The sequence below is a fragment of the Danio aesculapii genome, chromosome 8 (assembly GCF_903798145.1).
Source record: "Danio aesculapii chromosome 8, fDanAes4.1, whole genome shotgun sequence".
Taxonomy (NCBI): Eukaryota; Metazoa; Chordata; class Actinopteri; order Cypriniformes; family Danionidae; genus Danio; species Danio aesculapii.
Window position 1 is genome coordinate 30,587,562 of NC_079442.1, and position 26,023 is coordinate 30,613,584.

The 26,023-nt window shown below is 38.6% G+C and overlaps 1 protein-coding gene across 1 annotated transcript in view; it reads left to right on the forward strand.

The window, feature by feature from the left end:
* The first annotated feature begins 1,643 nt into the window (after window positions 1-1,643).
* LOC130233579 (IQ motif and SEC7 domain-containing protein 2) overlaps window positions 1,644-26,023 on the forward strand; it is a 120,684-nt gene continuing 96,304 nt past the window's right edge. Inside the window, exon 1 of the mRNA XM_056463691.1 lies at window positions 1,644-4,169. Within this exon, the coding sequence (XP_056319666.1) occupies window positions 3,673-4,169 (497 nt within the window). The 5' untranslated portion in view covers window positions 1,644-3,672. The remainder of the gene's footprint in view (window positions 4,170-26,023) is intronic.

The following is a 26,023-nucleotide window of genomic DNA, read 5'->3' on the forward strand; positions in this document are numbered from 1 at the left end:
TAAACAACAAAGTAAAAGAATGTGAAATGAGATTAAAATTACACATACAGGATGGATGGACGGATGAACAGACAAATTTGAAACAGGAAAGGAAAGGAACAAAAGGTAAGGGAACAGTGTAAAATAGTGTGGATGGATGGGCAGATGGATTCAGGTGAATAGATAGATAATTAGATGAATAAATAGATGTTAGGTTTGACTGACAAGCACAATAAAATTAAACACCTAAAGAAAAGGAACAAAGTTAAGGAAATTATAGTTAAGGACTGACAGTTTTATGTGTTTTACTGTAATAAGCACAAGAAAAAAAGAAAAAGCGATAGATAGATAGATAGATAGATAGATAGATAGATAGATAGATAGATAGATAGATAGATAGATAGATAGATAGATAGATAGATAGATATAGATAGATAGATAGATAGATAGATAGATAGATAGATAGATAGATAGATAGATAGATAGATAGATAGATAGATAGATAGCATTTACAATGAAAATGAATCAAAATGCACAGAGAATTATGCAGTAGAATAATTAAGGCTTCTGTGTGGGAGAGTAAGAAATTAAATGGATTTCACTCCATCCCTCATTTTTTTTTCCCTCTGCAACTCTTTTCTCCTCCGCATGCACCTCTTACATAAACAGTTGATATCAGTATGCTCTATATGAGCAAAGCGTTCCCAATTCACACATGCAGAGAGCAGACTCTCACGCTTGAACACGTTTTCCATGAACTTTAAGAAGAGGGCATCTGGAGTGAGTTGATGAACCGATGACGCAGAATGGCATACGTGGCTTAAGATTAATCCTGGACACAAAAATCAACCTCAACTGGCTTGTGTGAAAACAGAGCGAGAGAGCATTTTTGAGTTTATTTTCACCAGTTTTGTGGTGCATTCTGAGATTTTGTCACTTTGAATCCTTAACTGCCTGAATAGGCAGCCGAATGAGACAAGGTTGCTGTGAGTTAGTTGTATTGCTATTTTTAACTGTCGAAAACAGCATAATTCTGTTGAACGGGTTCACTACTATTGCAGAGATTAATTAAGTTCTAATGATAATGCAAACCACAAATACTGGTGGTCTGTTCTTTTCCTGCATGTGCTTAGCACATCCCTTACACTCACACACAGTTCAGCTGTGACTAAGGCACGGAGAGAGAGAAAGAGAGGGCAGGACGTGTGGGTGGAAGAAAAAAATGGATGGTTTAATGTGGGTGCTGAAAGGAGTGAGAGCATGAGAGTGATTCAGCACATGAAACGTCCGAAAATTGCTGCAAAAAGCGAAATCTATTAGTCCGTGGGGTTTGCTGCAGTAGAAATTATAACACCAAAATAAAATATTCATATTGAGCACTGGCATCATTTTGAGATCACATTAAACAGTGAATAGTCTGTAGTGGGCTACCTGTTGCTGTATAAAATATTAATTGTGGTCTGCAGTGAATGAGTAACATTGTTCAAATGAATGCTAGCTTGCCTTTCTTCTGCAGATTGAATGCACTGCACAGCCTTCGATTTGAGTCTTGAGGTGTGTGTGGAGGAGAGAGAGAGAGAGAGAGAGAGCGTAAGAAACTGCGCGCGCGCAAGAAACTGCACTCATTTTGGCTCGGCACAAAGAGCCGCTCTCTCGTTAAATCAAATGTAACCGCGTTCCAAAATGGCCGACCATGGGGACACAGTTTCCCCAGCATGTTCCTCTAGCGCTACATATTCGGACCAACGTCAGAGCCTCGATTGAAAAGAAAAATATATTCTCTCTGACTCACTCAAATGAATTTAACCCCTGCATCACCCTTTACCACGGCGAGGTGCGCTGAGCATCATCATTATCATCGGCATGCTGCGAAACTAGCGATCGAGACACTTGTGGACACTGCGGTGAAACCGAATGGCGGCGAGGGGCGGCAGGTGCAGGGCTGTCCAGGGAGCATCAGGAGGAAATGCACGCTTGTTCAACATGTGAGCAGTTCATTCATGAGCGAACATCCTCAGTAGCTGGCGTCAATAAGGCTTGACATCTGTCTCAAATTCGGAGGCATATCCGTTTTGGGGAGTTTATTAGTTACCATGCAACGCAGTCTCCATAAATTGTCTTAAAAATGGTAGTGACAGCTGTGCTCCATCAGCATGGGTGTTATTTAATGATCTCACCCGCACTGGCTTGACACTGTGTGGACGAGCACGCGTACGCTGTATTGCGCGTCTCAGCTGTTTCAGGACCGGATCGCCTTTTGCGCTGATTACACAAAGCGACATTACACGCAACAGACAGTGGACATCCTGCTAAAAGGATTGTATTTAATGCCGTTTTTGTTTTAGCTGATGGTGCGATTAAATGCGACAAAAATCGATAACCATTTGCTTGGTTAAAACTCGTGGTTTTGCGTCGGAACATCAAGTCTGGAGATCTAAATGACTTTATTGTCATCGCTTTTTGGGACGCATTCTTCAAATCGCCTTATTGTCGCGCAGCTGTATGCGTTGGAGGCGCGCGATTGTCTTCAAGGACTGTCTGGCCAGTAAGTGTGGAACGACTCGTGAGTAGCCCACACGACAAATGCGTGCATGAAAAATTAATGCTAGCTGTAATTTTTAAACTGAGGAGATAAGAAATAATGGAAAGTTCAAGGAAACAGTGTGTGTTATGAAATAATCACACATTCTGTTAAACGGACTTCTCAATCAGCTGAAATGCATCATGAGTAGGAAATCCAGGTGATGTCTTAAGATGCATAATGATAGGCAATAATAATGGCTTGAATGGAGAGGTCTTGATGTTGTAATGAGCGTGCAACGAAGAGAGAAGGGGGAACAGGGTTGTTGTGAGAGGCATGCGCACACCTCCCAGAAGCCAATTTAGTATTGCAGTGGATTTATCAGAAGAACTTTGGTCTCTCTCTATCTCTTTTTCTCTCTACCTTTCCATCTCCATCGCTTCTGGAATAGAATGACTCCTAATGAAAACGTCTCCCAAACACTTCAGTCTGGAATATGAGTCATGAATAGACAGCCAGAAAACAGCTGCAGTGCTTCAAGTCCACATTTCAAAGAGAGACGGAAGGGGATGTGCATCAGAGAAATGGACGAAAAGGAAATAGGCTTTCCTTCCTGTTTAATGGATATCTGCTGACTTTGCTTTTTGCGGCGCATCCTAACCTTGGACTTGAGGTACAGGGGAATGTTCTGTGACTCTGATGAATGTTCTTTTTTTATTACCTTATGAGAGTAATATGTGGCTGAATGACTGATGAAATTCGTTTCCGCAAACCAGCTTTGACTCCAATTCCATGATTCTTTGGTGGCAGTGGAAAAATGGCATGCTTGACAGAAGAATAGCAATGCATGCATATACAAACACATGCTTACACCCATCATAGAAAAACAAACAATTTCTTTCCTTGTTATATTTTATATGTGAATGCAACTTTCCGAAATGGGATTTCCTCGTCCAGTTTTGGTGTTGTGACTTTCAAAGTTGACTCTAACTTTAAAGGAATCTCAGATTAAAACCGCAAGCCATTTTACCCTGGTTACCAATCTCTAACCCCACCACATTCCGCCTCTCTCCCCCCCACCCACTCCACGTGGGGGGGAGAGCTTCCTCCTACGAAGTGCTCCTAAAAGCTTGCCCCAGCAGACAGTGACTGTTGCACAGGTATCCGTCAGCATGGATGCTGGGCAGGGCAGCCCGGAAAGCCCTAACAGGGCAGTGGAGTACCTGCTGGAGCTCAACAACATCATCGAGAGCCAACAGAAGCTACTGGAAACTCAGCGTCGGCGCATTGAGGAGTTGGAAGTGCAGCTGGACCGGCTTAGCCAGGAAAACAAAGACCTGAGGCTGGACCGACAGCCCTGCCCACCTCCACCTCCACCTCCCATTCACCCTGCCCCACCACCCACATCTCACGCTGCAACTTCCACCAACGCCTACACCAATCAGATCCACAACAGTGGGCCCATCCCAATACCTATACCGGCACCGGCGCCCCCACCCCCACCTCCACCTGTGCCACCACGGGACCGCCGCATCATTGCCAATACGCACACTAGGCTCGGCCAAAGCCTGTCAGCTGGACCCATTTCCACGGACAGAGAGGGAGAACGAAACAGGGAGCGAGAACGAGACGTTGCCACCACCAGTTTGGGAAGCACTCTGCCAAGACAGTAAGTACAGGCCTTTTAATGCATAGCTGAGGAACTACTGTAAAGTTCAGCATCCACAGTCTTAAAGGTGGCTAGTTGGAAAACTGTCACTGAGAATTTGCTGTTTAAGAGTATTTGCATGCCATAACAGTTGTATGTTGATGTGCAAAAGTGATAAATTAAATAGAAATTGTAATTTACTTAACCTTGTGCCATCCCAAATCTTCTATGGGACACAACTGTATTTCAGACATCTTCAGGCTAGTTAGAAGCCAACTTCCACAGGTGGGTCAATTGCTCATTTGTAGACACTTTCCTCAGAATATCCTTTTTTGTCCCACAGAGGAAAAAAATCATTGCAAAATTCATGGCATTTTGAAATGGTGTGAAAGTGTTAGCCAAACATGACTGAACTTCAAAGCAAGCATGAGGAAATGGCTGTCTGTACTAGAATATTCAATGAAACTTGATGGATAGTGGAACTACACACTCGTAGTTTAAAAGGTTTGCACGATTTGTGCTGTGTTTTAGATCTCAAATCATCATTTAGATCAGTGGTCCCCAACCTTTTTATCACCACGAACCGGTCAACGCTTGATCATTTTACCACAGACCGGGGGCAAGGTGGAGGGGTTTACATAGATGCATATATTCTATACAAAGTATGAAGCTGATCGGTCAGTTCTTGTTACGTGACTCACAGTGAGTTCGCAGCATTCATTCAACTGGGTGCATCTGGAAGGTGCGAGCACGTCACACCGCTTACAATGTTGCAATGCCGCTGTCATTTGCAATCTCCAGCAGTTGATTTTTTTTCATTTCTTGCACAGACATGGTGGATTCACCTGATTTGTTGACAAGTGGGTTGTGGATCCATTCCTTGGCAGTTCACGAGTCCTTCAGTGGGCCTTTTTCCCCTTCGCAAAGAAACTTTCCAAAAAACACCGGTTTCTTACTCATAATGCAAGCTTGTGGGTTAAATTTAGGCTCTCAAGTGACCGAGATGTAAGAGAATACGGTCATTTTTAAAAATAAAAGATTTTTCAAAATAAAACATCTTTCAGACTCGTATAATAAATAAAACCGAAATAATTAACGATTTGTTTGTGCGGCCTGGTGGTTGGGGACCACTGATTTAGATTACATTTAATGTTGATGCCGAACTAAGTTTTCTCAGGAGTCGGGAACCAAAAAATAAAAAGCACCTTTTCAAAGGGTATCTCTCCTGTTCACACTCTGTCTGTCTTACAAAACTGAAATTGAGTGCAACAGTCTGTCACAATAGAACTGTTTCCAGGCCATCGGACAGGCAGCTGGCTGTGCCATCGAGCCTGAACATTACATAAGCCGACAGACTCTTATCTGGACAGACTCGTGCTGCTGGGCCATTGGCAGAGTGACAGGCTAATGTCATGGGACTCTGGGAGAGAATTAGCATACTAAATCTGTCACAAATTGAATAACTTTTCTGATATTATAACAGATCAGACTATGACGGTGAAGATTTGTGGAGAGTTAGGTAGTTCTATGAAATGTAACTTTATTTTGCTGTAAATTAAGCTAAGATATACCAAACTGACAATGAAGTATTGTTGGTGGAGCAAAAAAGTTGCTCTTAAATGCACCACAAAGACTACAGCCAATGACCAACTAGCAGTAACATTCTGTTCTTGCGTAAGAGAAATTCCAGTCAATAACTGTCTATGTAGTGTAAATTTGTAATTCATAATGGGAAATTCAAATAAGAACCGTTTGACATTTTGAATATGAATAGTGTTGATCACTTTCTTCATTACAGTTGACTCATGTTGTTTGGAATATATTTGCATTTTGAACTGGTCTGGTATGATAAAATTAGAGCAGTCTTCTTTCTGTTGCGCTGAATTCTTTGCCCGCTTTCATTCTCATGCACTGATTTGTTCTCTAAATTCAAGAGCCAGTCAGATTATCTCTTTCACCGATGCTGCTGCTGCAGACGTATGCCAATTCAACAAGCTCAATTGGCCTAAAAGCCACAGAAGGGGTCAGACTAGTGTCAACCCCGTGGAATGCATCAGTAAAACCAAATAGTTGGCCCAGCATTCTGTTAATGTTTTAGGGGCTTAAGAACAAGTTGATCCCAATAAACCATTTGAGGAAGTTTTGAAGATGTTTCAATGTTTAAATGATCAAAAGAACAAACAATCTATGTAAAGATGTTTGCTTTTTTTCCTTATTTTGTTTATTCATTTGTTCAAAATATAATTCTATTGGTTGTTTGACTGGTCTGTTTTTCTACATCCTGTTTTTCTGTTTATTTTCTATTTGAATAGCAGTTATGTAATTTTAAATTAAACCCAAAAGTAAATGAAAACTAAATTCATTCGTGAAAAGTGCACAGCCATGCTTTGGGTAACGTACAGTACATTTTTGGCTTATATAGGCTTTTAAACTGATGCTATTGATGTAATGATTGCGTTTTAAAAACTTTGTCAGTAGCTTTAAGGATGCCAATAACATCAGTATGCTCCATTAAGGTCTAGAGAAAGAAGAGGTGGTACAGAATTGTAGTGTGCCACTCCTTGTGCTACTGACAGTTAAGTTGTTTGTCTCCCTCCCTGCATTGCTGAGGAATCGACCTCTCCGTTGCACCTCTGATCGCTGCTGTCTGTAGTGTGCACTTGAGCTGGCCTCATCACATCACACCATGCATACAGATGTGTATTTGAGCATGTGGAGATTAACGTTCAGTGGATTGGTCTAGTATGGAGCACTGCACAGCATCTCCTATATTTTATTTTATTTTTATTTTTTAAGGCAGGTGGCTGGTGTGGAGTGGGGATTCATTTTGTATGTATGATCAGGCCACTGTGTAGGAGAGGTTGTGATTAAAATTCAGCACAGAGTCAGATTGTGGATCAACTTGTGTGGGAGAGCAAAGCATAAAGTCAGAGAGAGAGAAAGAGGCTGCAGAATAAACTGCGCCCTTTTGTGTTGCTCACTTTCTCTTTGTTTCTCCAGTATGCACACTTATGATTTTTTTTGTCTTCTCCTGATTTCCAGTGAAGAGAAACTTGAATCCACTCAGTTTGCGGCGATAAATTGAGTGCTTTCTTTCGCATCTGAGACTTTGTTCTTTTTTTTTTTTTGTCTTAAGGGAGGGTAGCATACTTTGCTTCTTTTATGGTATTCATGGTTTAACTGTAGTATTTGTTAAGGGATGGGGGGATGGTTTTGATTTTATACTGTTTTTTTTTTTTTTCTGTTCATTTGAATCTTTTTGCAAAATGATTTGTTCATTTGCCAAACCCTGTAACTACATTTCAGTTGTGGTTGGTAAATAAATACATTTATGCAAACTCTGTGCTACGTTACAGAGTCCCTTTGTTGTTTCAATAGTGAACTGTTGACGTAATATTTGAAACTGGTAGGCAGTGATGGCCTATGGGGCATTATGCCGACATATAATGCCATTGCACCAGCATAAAACCATATAGCTTTGGGCATCCAGAGTTAAGTCAGATCTAGGGCTGGGCGATATTGCAAAAATGTTTAAACAAAATATCTCATCTCTTTATAATAAAATAAACATAGGTGTTAAAGAGATTCTTAAGACTTGATAAATAAAATGTTAGATTGTGTGTGCCACTAAGGTAGATCAACATCTGTAAGGTGTCAATAATAATAAAACGGTAAACCTCAAACTCTGTAAACAAACCAAATTATGATAATTAAATCTGAGTTTTTAAGTAAAGGAACCAGACATCATTATCCAAATACATACTGCAACATTACAAATTGTGAAGTTGAATGACTATATTACCCCCTATGCTAAAAACTCGTTCAGATGGGGAGCTGGTGGCTGGGATGCACAAGAAAAGAAACCAAAAAGCCACTCTGGGGACATCCTTACATCCTTTTTTTTATTTACAATCTTCTCACTGCTGCTATACGGCACTCATTTTAGCATGTGTTGTTATTCTGACCTGTGACAAGCCCTTGCGCGTGGTTTTCTTGAACATTTACAATACGCTTTGCGCCCCCCCCCTCCTCTCTCATAACTAAGTGACCATCAATCGTTTTCTCAGAGGATGATAAGTTTATGGAGAAAAGTAAAAAATGCTGCAGTGTTTGGATGCGCTGTCTGAGGTAATTAGTCTCCCGTTATTACTGAAATGTGTATATTCCATACAAAGTGTGAAGTAAATTGGTTAGTTCTACTTGCATGAATCGCGGTGCACTCGGGGCATTCAGAAAAGTTTAGGTGTGCCTGGAAAATGCGCGTCAAGTGTGCGCTGCTTGTACAACACGTGCACATCGCTCGCGTATGCACGTTTTGTAAGTCGTCTGCCTCAATTGGAAATGACAAACTGACACCCTAAGCTTATTGGCATTCGCTCAACACTAGGCTTGTGCCGGTATTCGGTAATGCGATAAATCACGGTAATGAATATGCACGATATTGTTATCGCGGGCACTTCAAAATACTGTGAAAATATTAGATCCGAATTTATATTCTTAGAACGCGCCTTAGCTTATTTTCCATCAACCGCTTGAAGAAACACTGCGTTTATGCTGCGCAGAACTGATGCGCACTCTGATGTAAACAATCCCCACATGTAGAAGCCCTGTGTGCGCGGCGCCGCTGCCATCGCGCTATAATCCTCACACGCAGGGGCGGACTTGCCATCTGGCAGACCGGGCACTTTCCCGGTGGGCCGACGTACTTTTTGGGCCGGGCTGATCATCGTCTTATGATTTGATCGGCCCATAAAAGGCTTAGCAGCCTATCGTTTTTTTCTGCCTTATTGATTGACGCTGCTGTGATCTCTCTGAAAGTAGATGCTTTTTTTCCCGGACAGACAGACCGGGCCGGCCCATGTGACACTGTGCAGCCCATTGGCTCTTTTCGGTATTGACATTGGGCTGGCCCAATCACAAACTCCTATTTTGGACTCCGTGTGAGCGTGCGTCGTCTGTGTGTATTTGTCAAAATAGTCGAGAGTCAGAGAGAAGAAACGCAAGGGAGGCGCAGAGAAATCGCGGGAAATTCACCGGCGTTTCATTTAGCGATTCTGAAAAGTTCTCTGTTCATTCTAGTACACGGCTAAAAACGCAAATCACGTGACCACACTCTCTCTGCCCAGAGCTGCAGCCACTAGTTCAGCGGGTAAGCATAAACCCCAGGTGAGACTGAGTATAGTGCATGTCAGACAGTTCATCTGCTGGATGAACTCCTCTCACTATAGTTGTTAAACGTGATATTGAATTCATCTTGTTGTCTCTATCTAACAATTCTTATGTCTTTTGAATCACTTGTTCTCAGTTAACTGTTTTGGCTGAGTGCAAAGATAAGCTAATATATTAATTTATGTAACCACATACACTGAATCTGCACATTGACTGATTGCTTACCTTTATCGTTTAAATTAATGTACGTTATACTGTTATAATGGCCATTATTGGTTATCAAAACTGATATTCTGCAAAAGAGACTGTGTAAATCAAATATCAAAATGAAACAAATTTGACTTGTATTATGTTTTCATTGTTTAGATAGTGAAACAGCAAGCAGGATGAGGTGAAAGAGGTTAAAATGTAACACTGTTCCCTTTGAAGATTTACCCATGCATTAGCAGGCAGTTTTTGTTATGTTTATTATTGAATATAGGCTGAGTGAATAGTGTATTGAATAAGCTAAATTGACTGTAGTGTATGAGTGTGTGTGAATGAGTGTGTATGGGTGATTTCCAATATTGGGTTGTGGCTGGAAAGGCATCTGCTGCATAAAACATGCTGGAATAGTTGGCAGTTCATTCCACGATTGCTGATCGAAGACGGTTTCCCTTTGCACATTCACTTTGATATAATTGCTCAAGTTTACTTTTATATTGTGCATTGTTTTATTTATATTTATTTGTATTTAAATGTTTGAAGTACTTTTAGTTAATTAAAAAGTTATTAAAGTTACTAAGTTGACGAAACTGAAGTTTTTTTGTGTTTTTTTACCTGTTTCTCTAGTAAAATATTGTGATAATACCGTATACCGTGATAAAAGCTCAATCAATTAATCGCAGCATGAAAATGTGATACCGGCACATCCCTACTCAACACCCACATTTTAATAAAACTATAGAGCTTCATATTGAAACTACTTACCAAATCTTTTTTTTTTTTTTATCCGTATTAACAATGGTGTTCGGTCAATAAATATTGATACCAATTTTATCGCCCAGCCCTAGTCAGATCTTACCAAATCACAACCCTTCCTTCTCTCCAACTTCAATTTCTGTCTTGTACTAATAAGGGCAATAATGGCAAAACAGTTTTTGGAAACTTTAGGGTGTCTGAGTTGGACATGTACATTTATAGGGCGAAAACCAATAATGAACTTAAAATGTTTAGTACACTCAAAAAATAACTCATCGGATGAACTCAATTTAATTCAGGGCAGGATTTCCATCCAATAAATTTGTTTAGCACCAACTAAAAAAAAACTATATACACCGTTAAATGAAATTGAGTTGGTCCAACGTGATTTTATCAAATGAAGGTTTAACTACATTTTTAACTCGAAGGTCTGATAATATCATATATGTCTATTATGTGTCGTACATTTCGAAGTCTCTTATCCTAAATGAACTAAAAGAGACATTTTAAGCATAATACATACAATTTAAGACTGATCTCAGAACTAATTTTAGGACAGTTATTGCTCACTGAGCAAAGCAACAAAATGCATTTTTGCTAATTAAGCTGCTGACACCCAAAGCATGGGTGCTTCTGCAAAGTGGTAATCTCAACTCAAAGCATTACATGAAAATCTTCAAACTAAAGTGAAGATTAAACTCTAACAAGTCTTGCTATTAACTTTAAACACAAGATTCTTTTTTACTTTCAACATTTCCTTCTCTTAATTCAATCCCACGCAAAGCATGATGGGAACTACAAATCCCCTAACCAGGTAGTTTAATAAAAACAAAACTTTTAAGTTAACTTAATGAATGACTGAGCAAAAAACAAATAAATTAGCCAAAGAAATGATTCAACAGGTAGTTTCAAGAAGCAGCAGTAATCATTATTTTGAGTAAGTGGGTTTGGTAACACTTTAGTTTAGTCGCAATTCAGGTATTAACTACTGGCTTATTGCCTGCCTGTTGTTAAGAATATTACCTGTTTATAAAAAGTTATAAAGTATGATCTTATTATGCATCTCTAATCCGACCCAAAATCCGAACCCAACTTCTACCTTACTAACTATTAATAAACCGCTAAATAGTAGTTTACTAAGCTAGTAGTGTTAGTTAATGGTTTGTTAATACTGTAAACTGTGACCGTAAGTTTTTTTCTTTTTCCATGTTAATACATATTGTTTCTCAAAATGTATATTTCGAGCCTCTGCTGGGTCAGCTGGCATTTCTGTGTAGAGTTTGCATGTTCTCCCCGTGTTTGCGTGGGTTTCCTCCGGGTGTTCCGGGTTCCCCCAACAAGTCCAAAGACATGTGGTATAGGTTAATTGGATAGGCTAAATTGTCCATAGTGTATGTGTGTGAATGAGTGTGTATGGATGTTTCCCAGTGATGGGTTGCAGCTGGAAGGGCATCCGCTGCGTAAAACATATGCTGGATAAGGAGGCGGTTCATTCCGCTGTGGCGACCCCAGATTAATAAAGGGACTAAGCCGAAAAGAAAATAAATGAATGAATTTGTTAAGCTGTAAGGGTCGAGTTTCAGCATAAGATGTTGATGAAATTTAGATCAAGGTCCCATAATGCAAGGGGAAAGCAGAATTAAATGGAAAGCACTCATGAATAATAAACTGCCAGTATTTTTACAGTTTATTTAATGGTTTTAGCTCCTAAAAGAATCTTTAGTTTTACAATTGGCCTTTTAATAAAGAGATTTATCAGTTTAAATATTACATTAGTAGGTAATAGTTAATAATAGTCAATAACTGTCTTTCTGTCTATTTTGTATGTGTAAACAAATCATTGATGCTAAAAAATTATTCATCATGTAAAATAGCCATGCAAAAGTTATAAAGACAAGCAAGACTGTTATAAAACTGCCATAATTTTACCCCCATAAAAGATGAAGCATAAGCTTTTAAGTATGTCTGACTTTTATAAAAACATGAAAGATTATGGCAGTGTTATTCTATTTAATTTTGTATCACTGTTAGTAAATCCACACTTTGTTAAATTAAAGTAGGATGTTCATTCTGAATTGTCCAACTGAATGAACAAAATTCCGTTTGGTTCAGTCTTTGTTGGTCAGCAGATCCTCATTTGCACAGTTTGTTCATACTTATGATGTCCCCAGCTTATTTAGTTCATTCATGATATTCAGTGTCACTTTGAAGGTGCTTTTACACTAGCACTTTTGGTCAGCACTCGGGTTCGTCTGACGACAGAGTTCAATTTGTTTAGCTAGTGTGAACGATGTTTTCTAAACTTGGATGTGCACCCACGAAAGAGGTGATCTGGGATACAGTTCATGCAAACTCTGGTACAGTTCACTTCTGATATGAACGCAATCGTACCAAATAACAGAAGTGAACAACCAACTGTACAACAAACTTTAGCTTTCGTAACATTAATTTGTGTGTGTATGTCTGTGTGTCACACCTATTTGGTGACTAGCAGGACTGACCCAGTTCAAACACAGCGATAGTGGTTTGCTTGTTTCCCTCCAAAAACAACTTCTGCAGACATTGGTGTGATGCTCTGAATGTTTTAATGTTTTTGCGATAGACGCAAGAGGCTCTCTGTATTTTGGTTTTGGCAACAAAGCACATTAAGCTTTGTAGTAAATACAAAAATTTGTAATTAATACAAAATAATAAATCCTACTGCTTTTAAAAATGAGTTTGCATGTACTATGAAAAATGGGTGACTCTATAGGCTGTGACACTCCAATCTGATGGCCATTGGGTGTCTTGTTGTCATCTGTGTCGTCAGGTGATTCACATGATAAAAGCATGAACATGCTAACAGTCAAGTAAACAGCATCTGGTAGATGTGACAATGTGTTTACGTTACACCTGAGTGGCTGTAGTGCTGCTACTGTAGCTTTAGCGAAGCATTAACTTTACATGAAACATTACAAATATAGTATCAATGTGAGTTTTCAGACTTATGTCAGTTAGCCATTTTGACTGCTTAGAAATCCTGTTTAGCTTCTATCCATCTTTTCTTTTTTCTTGATTTGATGCCAAATTTATCAATCTCTCATTCACCCCCTCACCAGCCCTCCCTCGGTGTTGAGCAGATGGCACACCAACATGTCATTTGCCGCTTTCTTTAGGGTCGCCTTCTTCTCTTCTCACCCACAAAGGTCGTTTACAGCATCATGTTTATGTAGGCAAATTTTTGGTTTGATCAGGGTATTTGGTTCCTTTTTTTCTCCCCCTTCTCCCATCAGACAGATGTCTGTGAATCCAAATGACCCAACTTGGGTGATCATAATCTTTCTCTCTCTCTAGTGTAACGCTTTGGCTAATGACAAGTGTAACCACTGCTGTGGGTGAGCTGTTGAGGTGGGATTGTGTCTCTCGGAATAATTAGCATGGCCGGTGTTAATTACATTTTGTCCATTGAAGGTGGCAATTACTGTCGTAGACGTGAGTCTGTGAGTAATACACTGGGTGTTGGAGGACTGACTGATGGAGTTTATACAATTATGATGTAATTGAATGTCTACAATGGAGCTTGCATGTCGGTCAAACCTGATACTTTTTGGTGTACTTTTTTTCCCATTATAAGTTAAATCATAATTTTATAAGGATTCTATAGAATGAGATTTGTCTATGCACTTGCACAAACTTATTTATTTTAAGTTGACCGTCACCATTAAAAATTTGGTTTGTGTAATAATTTAGGATAATTCTGTATTATTAAGTCGTTTTAGTTGTAGGTAACACTGATTCAAATCCTGCTGAGTTCAATCTATGCTGTAACTCAGACCCCACTGAATCCAATGCAAAATCAACAAAGTCACAACATTTTTCGATCCAGACAATATTCTTCAATTTTAACACAAAATAATCGCAAAAAATCTAAATAATCTCATAAAACTTCCAATTCCAAACCATATAATCAAATATTATTTATTTCAGTTTGCATTTATTGTTTTACATGCTTTATAGGCGTTGCATACGCAGCACATGTGATGTGTTTGATTATCTTTCGAAAAATGACAACTCGCATGCGCCCTCACAATCGTTGGATTACATGGAAGTCAAGAATTGTTTTGCAGCTAGTGCAGTTAGCAGACGTGGATGAAACTTGAGTGATTTACATGTGAAGTCAATCCAAAAGTGGGATTAGACATCCTGTGTGTGCGAATTGGTCATTTTGTGCGTTTGACGTGCTTCAGACCGCAAAGAAAATCTGGGAGCAAACATCCAAAAAACGGAGCAATGGTACAGACAGAAAAGCAAGCAGCTTACAATGATGGAGATTGGTTCAAGGATGATGGTCGCTGGATGTGGACAAATTGAATGACATTATTTGTGCCTTTACAGGTGTGGCTGGTATTATGATGTGTGTAAAATTGATAAATGATTTCGTTTAGCTCTCTTTCACTGCCCGTTGACGAGAGAAAATGCTTCCCTGCCATTGACGAGTTTAATGGCAATCTGTGTTTTAGGTGTATTACAGTAGGGGGAAGCCCTAACACATGTCCTATGTGTGAGGTACATGATGTCAGATGCTCCGGGGAGTGAAATCTGTGAGAGAGAAAGTAAGATCATGGATAAAAATAAGAGTTATACTGTACAGCCTTCCTTTGGCTTAATCACTATCGTTTTAGATCTTGTGTTGACAAGAGACCAAAATAAAAAAGCTTTATTTTTATGATTTGTGTCAGATTGCACACCTAACATAGTTTTAATCGCAAAATTGTCCGCAAATTTCTGGCAATTACCACCCACAAAATCAGTCATTTTTATTGCAAAAATCAATCATGAAAAACTAGGGTCTGGTAACTATCATTCTACCATGAGCTGTGCACAAGAGCAAAAACATGTATTTTTGCAATACTGTTGCAACACAATTAATGACTGAATATGTAGTCATCAGGTGATTCACTGGGTCATGTGGTACAGGTGCATGCCTCTCAGAAAATGTATTTGTTGGAATTAAAGTTTTAGGATATAAATTATTTTACAAGATAGGATCAATAGTGCAACTTCTGTGTTCTACAAACAAATGTTGTTTTTTCCTCAACAGGGAAATGATTTTATAACTTTATTAACTGTGAAAGATGCCTACTGTGAGTTACAGGCTGGTTAATTGATGGTATATGCTTTTGTTGAAGTCATCAGTTCACATTATTTGTTCATTTTTTAATGTTTCTCAGTTGTTTTTCTGTTGTTTTTTAAATTCATTGTAGTTCACAGTACACACACTCTTTTTCTAAATTTTTTTTCAAATTCAGTGCTCAGCATATACAGTATAAGTACACCCCTCACAAATCTATCGTTTAAATTCATATTTTAATATTAAGCTTTACAATATTATATTTGTGCATATACAGTACATTAGATTAGTCAGTACTGATCTGCCAAATCTGGAGCTTATCTAACAAAATAACTTACGATAATGGTCCAAAAACTAGTTCACCCAAATGTATATTATAGAACAATATTAAATACAAATTTAAAAAAGAGGAAAAATTAAGAGAAGCGAAAAATTTTGAAATTTAGGTTTTTTTGTCATATTTTGCTTGAATTTAATTGTACTATCTTTCAAGTGCTACATATGTCTTTTTAATAAATCTGTTTTGTTTAAATGCACCAAAATACATTGGCCTATATTCACTGAGAAATGGATAAAACTATTCATTTTCAAAATGGGCTGTACTCAATTATGCTGAGCACTGTATACAGTATGTTTGATTGGCTGTGATTATGGAAACTTGACTGGTTAGGCCTGTTTTTTTTTCCTACCAGTAGATTCCAACTGAAGATAAAGTAGCATAGACTTGAGCAAATTATATTACATATCCATGAACGTTCATTAGGGAAATTGTATTTTACATTATGATTCTATATGCATAGGTTTCAAACTGGATTTGGCTCTAACCCTGATTAAACACGCCGTGATCTAACAAATGAAGGCGTTCAAGACTCTTTTGAACAGCTTGATTATTTGGATCAGCTGTTTGATAAGGTTGGAGCAAAACTGTGCAGAGCTGCGACCCTCCAGGATCCCAGTGTGAGACCTCACTATTGATATAATATAACTTTTATAAAAATCTGAACAAATCTGGATTTTTTTTTAAGACACTTGGCTTGAATGATAAAGATTTCATCTGTGATCATTCAAAATCATTTCTCTGCACAAAATCAGTTTGCATTTTCCTGTTTATTCCTTACTGTATGTGTCCAAACAACATTACTGACACTTCCACTTTCTCTGTGTCTCCATGTCTGTCTGTCTCTGTCCGTCTGCCTCTCACTCTTCTTCCACTGGATCCACAGGCCAGAAGGAGACTCGTCCAACAAAGACAGGTCTGTGCTCACGCTTTTTCATCCAATCTCCATTTCTCCTCCTCCTCCTCTTCCTCCTCCACACTGCACTCTCTGACTCCTGTAGTAGCGCACGCTCCCTCAAGTGACAGAGGCCCGCTCTATCTAGGGCAGCCTGATGCATGTGGGACATGCCATCGCTTCTGATGACTTATTGCCTCCCTGTATGAAAGAGCTCTTGCATCTGGAGCAGGTTTAGCAGTCGACAGCACAGTGAGCAAACTGAGAGGGAAGTGTGAGAACATTATCAGAACAGAGCGATCAAAGCATTTGGAAATCCAGAATTATTACTTGGCTGCAAGACTCCCTGTTAGCCGTTGCGTAGTGACCAATATGCCCAGTGTGAGTATGTTAATGGGTATGATATGCATGCCGTTTGCATTCGCCCATATAGTGAACGTGAACATGGGCGTCAGTGTTAGTCAGAAGTTATGAGTAATAACCCAGCTGTGTATGTGCGTGTGTGTTTGGTATGTAGGAGTGTTAGTGGGTGCAGGGAAAAAGGTCAGATTTGGATATTTGGGAATGTGTTGTGTATTTCGACGCTGTATGAGAGTGATTGGGGATTTTTTTTTCATTTATTTTTGGATTGTCTCTTGGTGCTGTTGTTATGCCCATTCCTCACCATGGGCACGAGCCGAGGATCTGAAGGATAAAATGATTGGTTGTCATGGCAACACCTGTAGATGAACTGGATTGCCGAAAAAGTTGCTTGTGTAATACAGAACCCATTCTGTGTGCATGTGCTTGAGATATGTATGTCTGTTTGCGCATCCTACACTCAGCTAAAGACATAGACAACAGTGCTGAAGAACAAGGCCGCCGCTATGTCACGTTCCACTATAATTACTCCTCGAATGCTTTTGTTCTCGCTCCGTCGTTATGGTTGTGGATTTAATTGTGTTTCCTTCGACGTTAAATCGCAGTAATACATTCTCATAAAAGTGACATCATTTATGCATTGTGCTATGAATCATACTAGCGTTTGTTTGTTACCACAACACTAATGCAAGGTTGCAATAATTAATAATGAAACGCATTTCATATCCCTGCTCAAGCTGATATCTTGAGCTGGCAGAGGCGTGAACGTGAGCTTGTTCTGGGCTGAGCATGGAAGTAACCGACGGCAAAGGTTTGCTGCGGGGTTGTTGAGAGCTTCTTTCTCACCCCGAGCAGCTCGTGCAGTCCGCAGTCAGCAGCAATGCATCACTCAGGCCTCCAGGGCATCAGCCTCTGCTTTCAACCACTAGCCCTAGATCTCGGTGTGTGTGTGTCTTCAGTACATTGTAACTGGACACATGATGTCATCGTTTTAGATAGAAATGCACGATTGCAATTTTTTTGGTCAATTTGGAATTCTATTTATATATTGGTAAGTGTTACCTGCTGAGAACATTTTATATCAGTTCAGATTTTTCTAAAAACCATGATTGACACATATACAAACAAAATGTACTGCGTTTTTTAAATCATAGAACATTATTTTACAGAATTACTTATAATAATGTTTAATTCATTTAGCTAAACTTTAAGCTGTAAAAATATAAAAAATTACAATTTTCCAAAAACTGCAACAATGCAAACAAAATCTGTAATGTCCCACTTGTTGTAACTTTACGTTTTTCCTAGTTAATCTTATTTTAAAAAGTCTGGATATTATAAATTACGGTGGCCGAGAGAGCTTAACGTGCTGCAATTTAAAGGGCACCTATGGTAAAAAATCTACTTTTCAAGCTGTTTTGGACAGCCATATGTGCATGTATGGTGTATAGACCGTCATATTGGGGTGATATAAACACACCCAGTGCTTTTTTCCTCAATTTAACACATAAAAACGGTGGACCAATTGGAGCGGTTTTCAAACCGACCGCAACTTATGTAGCAGAGCGGTCCCCCCGCCCACCATATTGATCGACAGGCGCGTCATCACCCTAGCTCTATTTTTAGATGCAAGGCTCATTGGGCTCAACACAAGATCAATATTCTCCACATTATCGCTCTAATCGGAATTATTGGTTGTATCTTTAGGTAGGTTTGCAAACATGTGTACTTCTCATTGAGTCTACCTTATACTTCAGCCGTTGCATTTCTCGCGATCCCAGAAGCTCCCTGTGATCTTACTAGCATGCGTTTTAGCATTCTAAACATAGGTTTCTATCAGGGTACACAAGTCGACGGCTGGACGCCGCGGACCGCTGCAGAAATCTATGTTTAGAATTCAAAAATGCGTGGCGCAACCATTCGGGACACTTCATGTTTCTGCCGCGTCACAGAGAGTGTCTGGTGTGCCGTGTCGCGGCTTCGAGCGGCGCATCCGGTGCCTCAGTCAAAGTTAATTCAGTGTGCGTGGTTATTAGTTTCTGTGTACAAGCTCGGCACTTAAAACTAGCACACAGTTGGCTGTAAAACTGTACAAAGACACAAATGATTTTGTACTCTCTGCTTGGTCTGTGTCAGAGTCGTACATGTACGACTGAATGAAGCAACACACCCCTTAATCAGCTAACTGTGGACACGCCCCCAAACATGACACTTTTTAACACTATTATAATAAAACAATCTGAATTGTGTTTTAAACTGAACCCAAACTGGCACACTCGGAAGAACCATAATATTATTATTAAATCATAAAAAAGAGGTAAACTATGTGCCCTTTAAGAAACTGATGCAATTGCAAAAAGCGCCATCAAATTAAGAAAAGATCTTCATCTGTTTGACAGTAGAGGTGCTGCAAATCCTCACAACGCATACCCATTAAAAAATGTCCTGCATTTTCTAACAACACAAACGATTTACGAAAACATGCTGCATTTCTCACAACACTTACAAAAAGAATGGAACACAGCGGAAATGTTTCAAGGGGATTAAAAAGCATGACAGAAGTCGCTGTGCCCTGATTATTGCTCAGTGAAGTTGTAGGTGATCTTGTAAAAGGTGAGGTTTTGTTTGTTTATTTTAACATCCTGATTCCCTTGTCTTTGTATTTTATTCAAGAGTTCACATTTCGATATGCTTGATAATATTAGCTGGTTTGGCATGCTGTCCGGGAGAAAACCCTGCGCTCGGAGATAATTGAGCCAGGGCTCCCGCCTGGTCGATAAGCATGTAGGGTATGATATCAGGTAGTTCTCTTGAGCTCCCCCTGGTAAAGGAGGAAAAGGGGGAGATGGGGTGGATGGGGGATTCTTTAAAAACGAAGATAAGGGAGTAATCCTAGACAGACTAGTTAGCCTAAATAACCATAACTTAATAATCGGGTCCGTTAGGGTCCCCTTGAAACATTTTGCCGTGTTCCATGCTTTTTAAAAGTGTTTTGAGAAAATGCAGCACCTTTTGTAAATTGTTTGCATTGTGAGAAATTGCAGCTCGGTTTTTAAGTGTTTGCGTTGTGAGGATTTGCACCATGTGTGCTGTCAAATGGAAGATTTTTCTCAATTTACTGGCATGTTTTGTAATTGCACGTTAATCTCTCTCGGCCACTAAAATAAATGCTTTGGAAAATATTTATTGATGAATTTTTTACACTTATTTTGTATGTAGTGTGGTTTCTATTATTTTACAGATACTTCTAGTTTTAATTTTATTGTAAAGCACTTGCTGACCACTTAAATATGACTAATGCTCTCTCTCTCTCCTCTCTGCCTCTCTGTCTCAAAGGCAATTTTGACTGTCTAGCAGATTTTTTTACTCACGCAGCAAACATTTTAAAAATAGCTTGAAAGAAAAAAATGAGCAATGACTTAAATTGCATTTAAACCCGATAGTATTAGTCTAGCAAAATTCTTGCTGTGGGCAAACCTGGAGCACTAAGGTCAACTCAAGCACAGGGAAACAACCTCTGTTGATGCTCCAGTAGGTCAGCATGTTTTTCACTTGTGCTACTGGGGAGCTCTAGCAGGTCGATCACTCTATTTCTACACTGTAAAAAAGGATTACGCCAATTAGTTATCACAACTAATTTTTTGAGTTAAGTTATTTGGATTGAATATGTTGACAATTTCTATATCAAAATTATATGTCCATATTTTACCTAAAGTTAGCTTTAAAAAGCCCAACTTTTTTTTTGAGAGTTCGAAGAGGTCAAATAAAACAAATGTGTGTCTTTTTAAACAGACATGCTTACCAAATCTGTGTATTATTTCATTCATTTTCCTTCAGCTTAGTCTCCTATTTATCCGGGATTGCCACAGTGGAACGATCACCAACTATTCCAGCATATGTTTTATGCAGCGAATGCCCTTCCAACCGTAAACCAATACTGTGAACAAATCTGTTTAGACTTTTTAAAATTTACTTGTAATTAGGCTGAAACTATGTTTACAATGATAACATTTGATCAAAAATACTCAAGTAAGTATAAGTAAAACATGTTTTTGGGACCAATAATAATGTAATGAAACATCTGATTGTCACATCCTAAGTCAGTAAAACAATTAGTTCGGCTTTATTTTAATTAGTGAAAAGTTTTAGTTAAAACAACACTGCCACTACTAGATGCTATTAGTAGTATTACTGATGTAAAAAATTAAATCGATTAATATGCAAGTGGTGTGAGATATGCTGTGCTCATATTCCATGAAAATCTCAGGTGTTTTTCTTTTAACCAACTGTGTGAAGCCCTACATCACATACTTAACATAACTTTGGGATTTAGTGTCTCTTTTACACAGCTCTTTTATGCATTTTTTTAAATGTATTAATTTCATGTATTATTAATTTGTCAATAAGAGCTTCCAGGGACAGTATCTTATTTCTGTGAACAAATGTACTTGTATTGTAGAGTGATGGAAATAATTTCACAAGCTAGAATAGGGTCAACGAGTATTGCTTTGGTTGGGACCAAATGTGAGCTTGTGCATTTCTGTGCATTCAGCTCCTGAAATTTATCGTGTGGTGCAAATAGATTACCAAACATTCAGCAGAATGCAGAGGGAGGAACAGCTGGGAACATTGTCTTGGGGCCTGTGGCAAAAAAACTGACCATGCAATAGTGGCCAAAAGTGATGTTAGGCAAGGAAAATTAGATTTCTTTAATCTGTATTGCTACCTCATTGATCAATCAATTTTCTAAGCATAACACAATGTTTTGTTTTTGATAATGCACTAAAATGTTTGCATATTAAAGAATGGCACTAGAGAATAGCTGCTAATTATTCAATACTAAATTATTATTCAATATTAAAACCTGATTCTATCATTGTACGTTTTTGCCTAATTACCTGGGGGCTGTTTTGTTTTTTCTGCTTTTTTGCATTGTAAAATAAAGCCCATGTTTTCAAATTTATGGTTTACTGCATATTACAGTATACACTGAAAAAGAAAATGTTTACTTGGATTTACTAAATTTAAGTAGGTGGTTTAAATCATTTATATGGGCTGAATTTAAACAAACAAATTAAGTTGAGCAATAAATACTAAATTTAATTTATTTGTTTAAATTCAGCCCATATAAATTGTTTGCAACCACTTACCTTAAAAATTTGTAAATCCAATGAATCTTTTTTTTTCAGTTTAATTAATTGATAATAGTTTTGTTGAAATGCCTTCAAGAGTCATGAAACCCCCCTCTTTCAGTTCATGTCTACCTCAGAATTTTTTTCGAAAAATGCTCCATGATGGCTGTGGATCACTGCAAGCTGAGGGAGGAGTGGGCGTGGCCGACAGAGCAGGGGAAAAAGAGGGGGGGTGAACAACTGTCAGTTGGCTCACAAAATCAGACACAAAACATGAGACCCATGTTTTTATGGTTTACAGAGTAACTGTAGTAAGTAATTTAATGCCCTGCTACATATATGATAAGCTATTAGTAATTTCTTATATATGTACACATAACCAAAATTTGGTATATCATGATGAAATAATCATGTTTATATAAACACTATAAATGAGGACTTCTCTTCTCCTGAATTCCCGGGTCTGAATGCAGACACAGTGGATAGCAATGCAACAGGTCTCTTGTCCTATCTATTCCAACTATTAACACTGCTTGTAATCTGGAGGATTTTAAACCTAGACAAACACAGCAGCATGGTTCTAGGCGATGCGTCTGAATGGTAATGAACTCAACTGATAGAAGTCTGCCATTCTCCAATTCTTATACAGCTCTCCCGACAAAATGCTTGCTACACCCTAACCGCTTAGATGTATACGCCCTGACAGCATCTGCTTGTTGTTTGTGACATAATGCAAAGCGGATTCCGGGTCCAAGCACTACAGTGTATCAGATTGTATGGGGAGACTCAACAAATGACGATAATAATAATAATAATAATAATAATAATAATAATAATAATAATAATAAGCGTTTACAAAGCGATGTATTACTTTCAAACTTCGCAATATACATGTGCATGCCTAATATCAGATGGCCAGAAAGTGATAAATTTTTTTATAAACAGTTAAAATTTTTGTATTTTTGATGCAGCAAGCCCAGAAAATGATGTTTACACTATTTTATATCTGATATGACTAAAAAGTGGTCATAAACAAATATTTTCGTACGAGTAGCGTCTTGGACCCAGAAACAGTATTCCATACGTCACCGATATGTCACAGCATAAACAAGCGAATTGCGGGAAAAACTATGCAGCAAACCTTGTGGATAATGGAAACAAACACATATGACCATTCAAGAAGCACTAAATACTGCGTGCCGTGCGCAGCCGCAATCTCACTGCTTGGCAGGTCTGTCAGCAAGAGTGTGCAGTCATGAATAAGAAAAACAGGGTCTTCTCATAGGATAAGAAAACTTAGCTATGAATAATGATGAGAAACTGACACATCATCTCACTGGACAGGTAGATCGGTGCTACGTCACTGATTTTGATCCCGCCCCAGTAATTATTTTAAACCCGGAAGATGGAATTAGCTGCCAAAAGCTCAAAATTATCCAGTTTTATGCAAAATTATAGCTAACAGGTGCTAACGTTGCCTTAATTGATGCTCAGCACAGACAAATTTGTTAAAATCTCAAAGTACTCAAGGGTTTCTTGAACTTTTAACCAAGTTTTGAGTAAGTTCACATACGGCTAGTGGTCTTTACTAAACCTGATGTCCAAGTCAGGTCAAATAAACACACAACTTAAGCACATCAAAACACAATTATTAAAACCTAAACATCATCCGGTGGTGTTAACACTCATTTAGAGCCTCCAGCTGAACAGATATCCAAGCAGCCAAAAATTTAATATGCACTTTCATGGCTTTAGCCTCTGAGCACACTATCAGGTCGATTACAGTTTAACTGACAGCCGGATCTCCCATCTGAATACTGAATGACTTGAAGAAATCGACAGAAATGCAACATCAGGAAGTGTTTTCTGTTCATGACTAAACTATGCGGCGTGAAACTGACAGCCCACCTGAACAGTTATGACAGATTCCGCCAGCTCAAGTGGAGTGTCTGTGTGATAAAGGAAGCGGGTGCTGCGGAGAAATCGCATTGACAGGTCTGTACAAGCCTTCTGCTGTGACCTCCGCTAATGTGATAGCCCTCAGCTTCAGCTTCATCGTCTCAATAGACCTTAGTCATGTTTAATTTTACACCAAAGACAACTAGGATGTGAGAGACTGAAGATCAGCGTGTACAACATGTCCTCTTGTGTATTGCATTTCTAGAGTTTTTAGGGTGTGTGTGTGTGTGTGTGTATGTATGTATGTATGTATGTATGTATGTATGTATGTATGTATATGTATATACATATAGTTTGCCCCCTCACATATACTATGTGCCACAAACAGGACCATTTTATTAAGGTGCATCTATATAAATGGCCCACCCTGTATATACAGTATGGAAGTAATGTTTTCTAAACAAATTTCGGGAGGAGCCCGATCAGTCTTTGGCAAGGCTAATTAGGAACAAACTCTACCAATTGAGGAAAGTGAAGGAAAAAACCCTTGAAACTAGGCTTAGTTGGGCATGACCAATTTTTCCTCTGGCCAAACTTCTTGTGCATATCTGAAAGACTGCTGACAAAGGAATATAAAAACAAGGTGTAAAAAATTTTTTGTATAAAAAGTTATGTTTATGCAAATACTGTACATATACTGTGCATTTGGTATTTACATGGTGGACTTTGTTAGTGGAAAAACTGAATGTTTTACTGGTGAGAAAACGGTTAAACAGACCATCTGCAGCGCGAAGATAAAGGATTAGCCTCCTCCATTCGGTCTCTTTACTTTTTCTTTATTTTACTTTTACTTTTTACTCCTTTACTTTTGTTGATGTTGAAACGGTGTTGTTCGCACACCACTGAAGACATTCATTAGTGTACATATTTAATTCGTTATTAAGTACAAAGATTTATTTTAAAACTATTTCTAAATTCAGTTCTGATTTCTAGCAAACGAATAAATGAACAAAAATAACAAAGTATGGTATTCTTATGCCCCATGTGCTGATGCACATGTCTCAATCTACAACAAATCTAAACGTGTTTTATTAAAACAAATATAAATATGCATATAATAATAATACTGGCTAATAATAATAACATTATGCAAATTGTCATGAATACACACAAAAAGCCCCTTGAGATGATGGAGGCAGTGGTTTTTATATTTATGTAGAATATAATATATTTTGTAAAATGTTATTCTTTTAATTTTTTTCATATGTAAAGATATTTGTGTATTGCTGTACATGCTGTGTGTATTAAGCAATGTGTAAGTGTTTGGACCTGCACAGGCACATAACTAACATGCTCTGCACTGGACTTTAGACCAGCATTTTAATTGGCACGGTCCATGGCGAGGTCTATTTCAGTTCCTGCAAAATATCAACGCGCCAACATGCCCTTAACACACCACCTTTTTAGACCAGCACACCCATGAGTCCACAAAGTGGTGCAAATTGATTTGCTATTTAAACAACCTGGTGCAAAACATGGAATTTAGAGTTGCGCTGGTCTAAAAATAGCAACATGTTGTGCCAAACACATCTTGCGCCTTATTGCGCCGGGTGTATGATAGGGCCCCTCTTCCTGCAGATTGGCTACAAGTGTGTTTTGGTGCTCCATCTGATCCCTTTTCTGCAACATTTTGAGAAATCCCTTTTAAAACCTTTAGTGTGTAGTTGCACAGTCAGTACACAATGGAGTATTTGGCCACAGTTAGTTTGTTGAAGCAGGTCACAATGTCACAGAAGTGCTCTCCTTGTTCTCTTTTTTCCTTTCCCTCGTGGGCTTCTGTAGAAGTGTTGCTGGGGGAACGAGGTGAGTTATCACAAAATGTGTTTATGTGGTAAAGAACTGTGTGGGCGACAGAGAGAAAGAGGGAGAGGCAAAAATGGAGAAGGAGAGAGATGTAGAAAATAAGACAGAGGTACTAATTGAAAGAAGGAAGGAGTGAAAGAAGGAGTGATG